The 11,114-nt window shown below is 57.3% G+C and overlaps 1 protein-coding gene across 1 annotated transcript; it reads right to left on the bottom strand.

The window, feature by feature from the left end:
* Positions 1-207: 207 nt before the first annotated feature.
* On the bottom strand, positions 208-10,805 carry LOC138764612 (protein phosphatase 1 regulatory subunit 3E-like). Its single transcript, XM_069940739.1, has 2 exons — positions 10,327-10,805; positions 208-1,598 (listed from the first exon to the last, which is right to left on the bottom strand). The coding sequence occupies exons 1-2, from the start codon at positions 10,744-10,746 to the stop codon at positions 1,143-1,145; spliced, it is 876 nt and encodes a 291-aa protein (XP_069796840.1). The 5' UTR covers positions 10,747-10,805; the 3' UTR covers positions 208-1,142.
* Between the last annotated feature and the right edge of the window lie 309 nt (positions 10,806-11,114).

The raw sequence follows: 11,114 nt of genomic DNA, 5'->3' as shown, positions 1-11,114 counted from the left end.
CCCCCCCCCCATCTTTTCGAGGAGAGGCCTTTTTCTTTCGAACCAGGCGCCGCAGCACCTTGCTGGTCGGACGGGGGTCCTCGGGAGGACGAGTGAAACTGGGGTCACGATCTCCTCGCCTCCCCACACCCCCTTGTTTTAAGTTGCAGCCCCAACAGGTCGACCCGTACATCGCACAGGAGAATACACATCGCAGTTACAGAGAGGTCAGTTCGAACAGAGCCAACATTATTTTACTGGAGTGAGGTTCGTTCAGGAGTCCGACAACATAAGGGAGAGAGCCAGTCCGATGGGTGAGTGAAGCTCCTTCCTGACGGGAGGTGCGTTGAAGAGAGACGGCTGGGGTAACAACGACCGTAGTAACATGTTGGTTGCTGTCCTGCGGCGTAACGTCGCCGGGCGGAGGGAATTGATTTGCGTGTCGGTCGGCCCACGTTCACAACCCTCTGGAGATGTTCACGCCTGCGGACTGAGGGGTGTCCAGGGAGTGAGCGCCGGCTTCTCCTGGGTGGGCCCGCTCCTCCGCGGAGTTGGGGAGACATCTGATTATAGCCCTGAGAGGGAGACAAGGTGGGTTCTCCCCATTTACGAGGGGAGGATTCCTCAAAGGGGCGGGGGGGGATGGAGTCTCTCCATCGGGGAAAGGGAGCGGGGGGATGGAGTCTGGGCGGCGTTGGGGCCGGGAGGTAGAAACTAAAGGCGGTGCCAAGCCCGGCCGGTCTGTGGGACACAGGACAGTCACAGCACGCACCCCCACCACAGATTTCAGAGGGGAGGGGGAAAAGAGCACAGGTTGCGGGTATGTGGACAGAAGCTGAGAATCAGGGGAGGGGGCTGGAAGGAGGGATATCGACGCAACTCCCTTCTCCCGACATCTGGAGGGTGGGGTGGGGGCTGAAAGCTGCGGTCCCGCGGAGGGGGCGAGGAGTGGCAGGTAAACCCCTACCACCTCCCGTCAAGTCGCGAGTGAAAACCAAACAGGCGCCTGAATTGAAAGACGGCGAGATGAGGGGTCAGAGGCTGAGCGGCCATCGTGGGGAGAGGGGTGCTGGGCATTGATCGGTGGGGGGGGGGGGGGAAGGGGCTCCCTCTGCCCTGCCCCCTCTTCTCTCGGGCCCGCCCCGTCCCGCCGTTGCTCCCGGTCAGACGAAGTGAACCCAACCCGAGCCGCAGTCGTTGGGCGGAGCGGAATGTCCGGACGCCGACGGGGTGGGTCGCAGGCGGTAGTTGCGCCCCCCATCGCTGTCCCAGTAGGTCTCCAGGCCAACCCGGTAGCGGATGGCGAGCTGCAGGCCTCTACCCGTCAGGTAGGGCGGCAGGGCGAGCTCGAAGGCGAAGCGGTCCGTGTGTGCGTCGGCCGAGCCCGGGATGTACCGGGCTGGCGTGTCGGTGCAGGAGAGCCAGTCGTCGGCCGTGTGGCGCACCGTCACCTCCTTGGAGAAGGCGACGTTGAGCACCCGGACGGTGCCCCGCAGGCGGAAGCGTTCGACCTCCACCCCCTCCAGGCACACTTTGTCCGTCCGCACCCGCTGCACGAAATCGGCCGACGAGATGGGGTTGGCGAAGGTCGGCTCCAGGGGCTGGGCGAGCCCGGGGTCCTGCGAGAGGGAGAGACACACGGCAAGAGTATCGGCTTCCTCTCGGGGTGCGGGCGCCCGGCCCTTCGTCCCGCACCCTCCCCGGATTCCGTCCCCGTCAGCCACGCGGAGGGAGGGGAGAGAGTGCGAGGCTATTCACAGCGGGTGCTTCACCCATTGACCTGCAGAGGCTCTGTGGGGTGGGGGCGGAGACACAGTGCGGGGTCGGGTCACAGGGAGAGTAAAAACTCCAAACAGACAGACACATAGACAGAAACACTGACACACACAATGACACACACAATGACACACAGTCAGACAGAAACAATGACAGACACATAGAAACACTGACAAAGACGTAAAACAATGACACACACAGCCGGTTCAGACTGAGGAACAGCGCCCACTGGTGGCCAAGAAACAGCACAGTGTGGGAGGGAGAAGAAAGTGACAGGGCTCACCCACCGGGTCCCCTCGATCCCCTCCCCCTCACCCACTGGGTCCCCTTGACCCTCACCTACTGGGACACCTCAATTCCTCCCCTTTTCTGGGGGAACCTGTATCCTATTATTGAGATTCCCTGAAGAACACCCTAGATCTCTCTCATCTCCATAAACAGTTTTTTTCCTTAGTTGCTTAAAAATATTTCTTGGCAATAAAAAAGTATCGATCGCAGGTTTTGAAATATTCATAGTTCTGTCTCCTGTGCTAGAGTGCTCATGTCCCCTGTTCCTCTAGTGTGAAGACATGAGTCCATAAATTTCAATTGTAAAGCGTTGAATTTAAGATGTTCGCGCACCCCTTCCCCCACCCGTCACAGAAAACAGAAGCAGATCACTTTATTCCCCTTTGCTCAGGAAACCTATTTCAAATAACTCCTTCGAGCTGTGGTCAGACACAGAGTGAAGCTCCCTCCGCACCGTCCCCTCACATACTCCAGGGGACAACACAGAGTGAAGCTCCCAACGTACCGTCCCCTCACACACTCCTAGTGACAGACACAGAGTGAAGCTCCCTCCCCACCATCTTCTCACACACTCCTGGGAACAGACACAGAGTGCAGCTCCCTCCTCAGCATCCTGGCACACACTCCTGGGGACAGATACAGAGTGAAGCTCCCTCCCTACTGTCCTGTCACACACTCCAAGGGACAGACAGAGTGAAGCTCCCTCTGCATCATCCCCTCACTCACTCCCAGGGACAGACACAGAGTGAAGCTCCCTCCCCACCATCCTCTCACACACTCCTGGGGACAGACACAGAGTGAAGCTCCCTCTGCACCATCCCATCACACACTCCCAGGGACTGACACAGAGTGAAGCTCCCTCCGCACCGTCCCCTCACACATTCCAGGGGACAGACACAGAGTGAAGCTCCCACCCCAGCGTCCTGTCACACACTCCTGGGGACAGACACAGAGTGAAGCTCACTCTGCATCGTCCCCTCACTCACTCCCAGGGACAGACACAGAGGGAAGCTCCCTCCACACCATCCTCACACACTCCTAGTGACAGACACAGAGTGAAGCTCTCTCTGCACCGTCCCCTCACACACTCCAGGGGACAGACACAGAATGAAGCTCCCTCCCCAGCATCCTGTCACACACTCCTGGGGACAGACACAGAGTGAAGCTCACTCTGCATCGTCCCCTCACTCACTCCCAGGGACAGACACAGAGAGAAGCTCCCTCCACACCATGCTCACACACTCCTAGTGACAGACACAGAGTGAAGCTCTCTCTGCAACGTCCCCTCACACACTCCCAGGGACAAAAATAGAATGAAGCTCCCTCCACACCGTCCCCTCACACACTCCTAGTGACAGACACAGAGTGAAGCTCTCTCTGCAACGTCCCCTCACACACTCCCAGGGACAAAAATAGAATGAAGCTCTCTCTGCACCGTCCCCTCACACACTCCCAGGGACAGACACAGAGTGAAGCTCCCTCCCCACCATCCTCTCACACACTCCTGGGGACAGACACAGAGTGAAGCTCCCTCTGCACCATCCCATCACACACTCCCAGGGACTGACACAGAGTGAAGCTCCCTCCGCACCGTCCCCTCACACACTCCAGGGGACAGACACAGAGTGAAGCTCCCACCCCAGCGTCCTGTCACACACTCCTGGGGACAGACACAGAGTGAAGCTCACTCTGCATCGTCCCCTCACTCACTCCCAGGGACAGACACAGAGGGAAGCTCCCTCCACACCATCCTCACACACTCCTAGTGACAGACACAGAGTGAAGCTCTCTCTGCACCGTCCCCTCACACACTCCAGGGGACAGACACAGAATGAAGCTCCCTCCCCAGCATCCTGTCACACACTCCTGGGGACAGACACAGAGTGAAGCTCACTCTGCATCGTCCCCTCACTCACTCCCAGGGACAGACACAGAGAGAAGCTCCCTCCACACCATGCTCACACACTCCTAGTGACAGACACAGAGTGAAGCTCTCTCTGCAACGTCCCCTCACACACTCCCAGGGACAAAAATAGAATGAAGCTCCCTCCACACCGTCCCCTCACACACTCCTAGTGACAGACACAGAGTGAAGCTCTCTCTGCAACGTCCCCTCACACACTCCCAGGGACAAAAATAGAATGAAGCTCTCTCTGCACCGTCCCCTCACACACTCCCAGGGACAGACATAGAATGAAGCTCCCTCCACACCGTCCCTTCACACACTCCTATTGACAGACACAGAGTGAAGCTCCCTCCCCACCATCCTCTCACACACTCTAGGGGACAGACAGAGAGTGAAGCTCCTTCTACACCATCACATCACACACTCCAGGGAACAGACACAGAATGAAGCTCCCTCTGCATCGTCCCCTCACTCACTCCCAGAGACAGACACAGAGAGAAGCTCCATCCCCAGCGTCCTGTCACTCACTCCTGGGGGCAGACACAGAGTGAAGCTCCATCCCCACTGTCCTGTCACACACTCCCAGGGACAGAGTGAAGGTCCCTCTGCATCGTCCCCTCACTCACTCCCAGGGACAGACACAGAGTGAAGCTCTCTCCACACCGTCCCCTCACAAACTTCCAGGGACAGATACAGAGCGATGCTCCCTCCACACCGTCCCCTCACACATTCCTAGTGACAGACACAGAGTGAAGCACCCTCCCCACCATCCTCTCACACACTCCAGGGGACAGACACAGAGTGAAGCTCCCTCCCCACCATCCTCTCACACACTCCTGGGGACAGACAGAGAGTGAAGCTCCCTCCGCATCATCCCATCACACACTCCAGGGGACAGACAGAGTGAAGCTCCCTACCCACCATCCTCACACATTCCTGGGGACAGACACAGAGTGAAGCTCCTCCCCAGCGTCCTGTCACACACTCCTGGGGACAGAGTGAAGCTCCCTCTGCATCATCCCCTCACTCACTCTCAGGGACAGACACAGAGTGAAGCTCCCTCTGCACTGTCCCCTCACACACTCCTAGTGATGGACACAGAGTGGACCTCCCTCCCCACCATCCTCTCACACATTCCTGGGGACAGACACAGAGTGAAGCTCCCTCCCCAGCGTCCTGTCACACACTCCTGGGGACAGACACAGAGTGAAGCTCACTCTGCATCATCCCCTCACTCACTCCCAGGGACAGACACAGAGAGAAGCTCCCTCCACACCATCCTCACACACTCCTAGTGACAGACACAGAGTGAAGCTCTCTCTGCAACGTCCCCTCACTCACTCCCAGGGACAAACATAGAATGAAGCTCCCTCCACACCGTCCCCTCACACACTCCTAGTGACAGACACAGAGTGAAGCTCTCTCTGCACCGTCCACTCACACACTCCCAGGGACAGACATAGAATGAAGCTCCCTCCACACCGTCCCTTCACACACTCCTAGTGACAGACACAGAGTGAAGCTCCCTCCCCACCATCCTCTCACACACTCTAGGGGACAGACAGAGAGTGAAGCTCCTACACCATCCCATCACACACTCCAGGGGACAGACACAGAATGAAGCTCCCTCTGCATCGTCCCCTCGCTCACTCCCAGGGACAGACACAGAGGGAAGCTCCATCCCCAGCGTCCTGTCACTCACTCCTGGGGACAGACGCAGAGTGAAGCTCCATCCCCACTGTCCGGTCACACACCCCCAGGGACAGAGTGAAGCTCCCTCTGCATCGTCCCCTCACTCACTCCCAGGGACAGACACAGAGTGAAGCTCCCTCCACACCGTCCTCACACACTCCTAGTGACAGACACAGAGTGAAGCTCTCTCCGCACCGTCCCCTCACACACTTCCAGGGACAGACACAGAGTGAAGCTCCCTCCACACCGTCCCCTCACACATTCCTAGTGACAGACACAGAGTGAAGCTCCCTCCCCACCATCCTCTCACACACTCCTGGGGACAGACAGAGAGTGAAGCTCCCTCCGCATCATCCCATCACACACTCCAGGGGACAGACAGAGTGAAGCTCCCTACCCACCATCCTCTCACACATTCCTGGGGACAGACACAGAGTGAAACTCCTCCCCAGCGTCCTGTCACACACTCCTGGGGACAGAGTGAAGCTCCCTCTGCATCATCCCCTCACTCACTCTCAGGGACAGACACAGAGTGAAGCTCCCTCTGCACTGTCCCCTCACACACTCCTAGTGATGGACACAGAGTGGAGCTCCCTCCCCACCATCCTCTCACATATTCCTGGGGACAGACACAGAGTGAAGCTCCTCCCCAGCATCCTGTCACACACTCCTGGGGACAGAGTGAAGTTCCCTCTGCATCGTCCCCTCACTCACTCCCAGGGACAGACACTGAGGGAAGCTCCCTCTGTGTTCCTCATGCCTGCGTGTGATGTGTGCATGACCGGGTTCCTTGTGACTGTGTGAATTGTGCATGACCGTGTTCCTTGTGCCTGTGTTTGATGTTTGTGTGACCGTGTTCCTCATACCTTTGTGTGATTTGTGTGTGACTGTTCCCTGTGCATGTGTGCATAATCGTGTTCCATGTGGCTGCGTGTGATGTGTGGGTGACCGTGTTCCTTGTGCCTGCATGTGATGTGTACGGAACCGTGTTCCTTGTGCCTGTGATGTTTGTGTGACCGCGTTCCTTATACCTTTGTGTGAGACTGTGTTCCCTGTGCATGTGATGTATGCGTGACCATGTTCCTTGTGCCTCCGTGTTAGGTCTGTGCGACTGGGTTCCTTGTGGCTGTGTGTGAAGTGCGTGTGACTGTGTTTTTTGTGCCTGTGTGTGATGTTTGTGTGACCATGTTCCTTATACCTTTGTGTGATGTGTGCATAATTTTGTTCCATGTGGCTGCATGTGATGTGTGCGTGACCATGTTCCTTGTGCCTGTGTGTGTGACCGCGTTCTTTGTGACTGTGTGTGTGACCGTGTTTCTTGTGCCTGTGTGTGATGTGTGCATGACCGTGTTCCTTGTGCTTGTGTGATGTGTGTGTGACCGTGTTCCTTGTGCCTATGTGATGTGTGCGTGACCATGTTCCTTGTGCCTGTGTGTGTGTGATCGCGTTCTTTGTGACTGCGTGTGACCGTGTTCCTTGTGCCTGTGTGATGTGTGCGTGACTGTGTTCCTTGTGCTTGTGTGATGTGTATGTGACCGTGTTCCTTGTGCCTATGTGATGTGTGCGTGACCATGTTCCTTGTGCCTGTGTGTGTGATCGCATTCTTTGTGACTGCGTGTGACCGTGTTCCTTGTGCCTGTGTGATGTGTGCGTGACTGTGTTCCTTGTGCTTGTGTGATGTGTGTGTGACCGTGTTCCTTGTGCCTGTGTGATGTGTGCGTGACTGTGTTGCTTGTGTCTGTTTGTGATGTGTACATGACTGCATTCCCATGGTCTCTGCTTGACGTGCTGTGTTTCCATGTTCCTGTACTGGGATTCCACTGCTTCACCACATGCCCCAGATCTCTGCTGTTCACCACGTTAGGCCCTACCCATTTTAGCCCACCCAAAATTCAATGCCTCATATTTCTTGGCATTACATTTCATGCACTATTTCTCTGCCCACCCGAAAAAGATTCTGCTGCCTCATGCTCGTTTGAATTTAACCCCTCTCTCTCATTTTTCTAAGTGGCATCTGCAAACACATAAACAGCAGCGTTGCCACTCATGGGGACGTGAGAGGGGAGACACAGTAACTCATCTTTGGGGTCCTACTGCCTGGACCTGACTCCAATGCGTAAATTTTAAACAGCCTGGAGAAGGGGCGTTCAGAGTGGAAACCCACTCAGCAGTGGACTGCGACAGCTGGAGGGTCTGGGAGAGGGGCACCTGAGCTGGAGAATAACAACCCCCTCCCCAACTCACCCATTGCCACCAGGGGAGCCTGGAAGTGGACCTTGTAGGGAAGGAGACCACACAGAGGACTGGTGAGGGCCAAAGGGCGGACACCAGCGATGAGTGTGGGAAGGAGTTTAATGTGCTTGATTTTAATATTTAAGTAAAAGTTGGATAGGTATATGGACGAAAGGGGGAGTGGAAGGTTCTGGGCTGGGTCAATGGAACTAGGTGGGAGAAGGTGTTCAGCATGGGCTAGAAGGGCCAAACTGGCTTGTTTCTGTGCTGTAATTGTCATATGGTTGAACAGAATCCTGTAACCGAGTAATTAACTCCAAAACATGCGGTTTATAAAATCGAGAGGGACGTGGATAAGGTCACGGTCCTCTCCCTCCCCCAGCAGGTGCTGGCCGATGGGTGACACCGAACAGCCCTCTCCCCCGTGGCGGCAGCGGAACCTGCTGTTTGGACTCGGCTCGACAATCACGGCGACTGCAAACTTTCCTGTTTATCTGCGGCCAATTCACCTGGGGCCGCAGTTTCTGCTCCAGCTTGGAATCGGGAAGAAGGTGGGAAACCGAGGGGGGGGGGGGGAGGAGCGTTGCAGCGAGACGGGCTCCTCGAGTTTGGCTCAGATCTGCAGCATTTTATCGGTGCGAGGAATGGTTAAAGCACAAGGCCCTGGCCCTCGATGCTAATGACCCTCGGACAGCAGCGACTGCAGGGGTGGGGCTGGGCAATGAAGAGGAAACGCCGTGGCCCAGCGGTCAGCGTGTCCGGGCGTGTGAGCGTGCGTGCGTTCTTCCTGTGTCCGGCTGCATTCCCCAGGGTCTGGGACAGGGGCTGAATTCGGGAAATGGGGGAGTCGAGAGGATCGTGGGGAGGCGAGGTCATAGGGTAAAGTCATGGGTTAAATTGCCCTGTATTCAGCACGGTCTCGATGGGCCAATTGGAGATGGGGAGGGGGAGAAAGGGGAGAGGAATAGGGAGGTTATATTAGTTACATGGATAGGAGAGGATTGGAGGGGTATGGACCGGGTGCTGGTCAGTGGGACTAGGAGGGTGGGATTGGCATGGACTAATAGGCCGACTGGCCTGTTCTGTGCTGTAAGTGGTTATATGGTTATATGGAGATGGGGTGGAGAGGAGGTGAAGGGGAAGAGAAAGAGGGGAAGGAGTAGAAGATCTGTCTCTCAACCCACATCTACCCCCACTCCCCATCCAACTTCACCTCTCCCACCTCAAATGACAGGTTCTCCCGCCCCACCCTCATCTCCCCTCCTTCCTCCACCCATCTACCCCACACCTCTCCCATCCCACCACCAGCCCCCACCCATCTTTCCCATGCCTTGGTGCCCTTTCCCCTCCCCTCCCCTTCCCCCCACCACCAATCCCCCCCCACCACCAATCCCCCCCCCACCACCAATCCCCCCCTTCCATATATCCATATTCAATCATATGACAATTACAGCACAGAAAAAGGCCCGTTTGGCCCTTCTAGTCCATGCCGAACACCTTCTCCCATCTAGTTCCATTGACCCACACCCAGCCCAGAACCTTCCATTCCCCCTTTCGTCCATATACCTTATCCAACTTTTACTTAAATATTAAAATCAAGCCCACATCTATCACTTCGGCCGGAAGCTCATTCCACACTCACCCCACCCTCTGAGTGAAGAAATTCCCCTCCTGTTTCCCCTAAACTTTTCCCCCTTCAATCTCTGTCCATGTCCTCCATGTTTGAATCTCCCCCACTCTCAGTGGAAAAAAACCTGTCCACATTGACTCTATCTGTCCCCCACATAATTTTAAATACCTCCATTCAATCATCCCTCAACCTTCTACCCTCCAGAGAGTGAAGTCCCAGCCTGCTCAACCTTTCCCTGTAACTCACACCCTGAAACCCCGGCAACATTCTCCTAAATCTCCTCTGTACTCTCTCTCCCTCTCTCTCTATTCTGCTTATACCCTTCCTATAATTCGACGACCAAAACTGCACATCATACTTCAAATTTGGCCTCACCAATGCCTTCTACAACTTCAACATAACATTCCAACTCCTGGGTGCTCTGATTGATGAGGCCAATGGACTAAAAGCTTTCTTCACCATCCCATCTACACGTGACTGCACCTTCAGGGAATTATGTTCCCTGGATAACTCACGTCCCCACCCCTTTGGCTGACCCCACCCACCTGGAATACCAGACCCGAGTTCTCCCCCATCCTCCCCTCCCCAACACCTCACTATCTCCACCCAACTTCCCCACTCTTTCCCTCCCATCTCCATCCCTCCCCACCCACCTACCCTTTCCTCACTCCCTCTACAACCTCAACCATCCCACCCCTCCCCCTCTTCCCACTCCTAACCTCTCCCACCCCTCCCTCCATCCTTTCCCTACCCCACCCTCCATCCTCCATCCTCCTCATACCCCATCCACCTCCCTCCATCCCTCTTCCTCCCCCCCACCCACCTTGAAGGCCAGCCCCCGGTGACCTGCACCGATCTGGCGGAGGGCGTCCTGCTGCAGCTGTGCCCGGACATGGGCCGGGACCCGCGGCGCGTCCCAGCGGCTGAAGCTGCGGACGGACGTGAGCTCTAGGCCGAGCGAATCGGCGAACCGGACCCGCTTGCGGGTGTCGGGACTGCGGCTGCGGCCGGGCGGCAACCTGCCCCTCTCGGCGCTGGGTGGCAGGGAGCGGGCCCTCCTCCTCGAGCCCTCGGGCGGCCGGGCGCCCCAGTCCTGTCGGCCGCGCCCCGGCGCCCCCCCCTCCCTGTACGCCTTCTCGTACAGGCCCGAGATGTAGCTCAGGTTGCGGGGGATGTCGACGTGGGGCGGCGGGGCCCGGAACCTGGCGGCGCCGAGGGTCCCCTGGGGTGTCTGCTGGCTCATGTCCGCTCAGGGCCGACTACATGCCCACCTGGCCCGGCCTCTCCTCTCCCCTCCCAGTGCCCGATCCCCGGCCCCTACCCCACCCCAGCCCCCGCCCCCTACCCCCCGCCCCCCGCCCCCTCTCCCCAGCCCCTGGCGTCTTCCCCTGGCTCCTACACGTTCTCCCGGACCCTCTTCCCAGTGCCAGCAACCGCCTCCCCCTCTCCCTTTCTGTAGCCCCTACTCTTCCTCAGCCCTCGGCCTCTTTTCTAAGACCCTCTTCCCAGTGCCAGCAACTGGCTCCCGCTCTCCCTCCCCCTCTCACTGTCTATTTGCTGCCTCTCCCTCCCCCTCCCCCACTGTTCTCTGCCCCCTCTCTTCTCTCAGCC

This window comes from Narcine bancroftii, chromosome 5 (assembly GCF_036971445.1).
Source record: "Narcine bancroftii isolate sNarBan1 chromosome 5, sNarBan1.hap1, whole genome shotgun sequence".
Lineage (NCBI taxonomy): Eukaryota > Metazoa > Chordata > Chondrichthyes > Torpediniformes > Narcinidae > Narcine > Narcine bancroftii.
Note: the sequence above shows the minus strand (reverse complement) of the source record. Positions and strands in the feature narration are given on the sequence as shown.

Excerpts from the sequence above, each read along its gene's own strand:
- LOC138764612 (XM_069940739.1), bottom strand. The coding sequence starts at position 10,746 with ATGAGCCAGCAGACACCCCAGGGGACCCTCGGCGCCGCCAGGTTCCGG. Across the intron at positions 1,599-10,326 it reads ACCGGGGGCTGGCCTTCAAG|GACCCCGGGCTCGCCCAGCC; the intron begins GTGGGTGGGGGG and ends TCCCTCTCGCAG.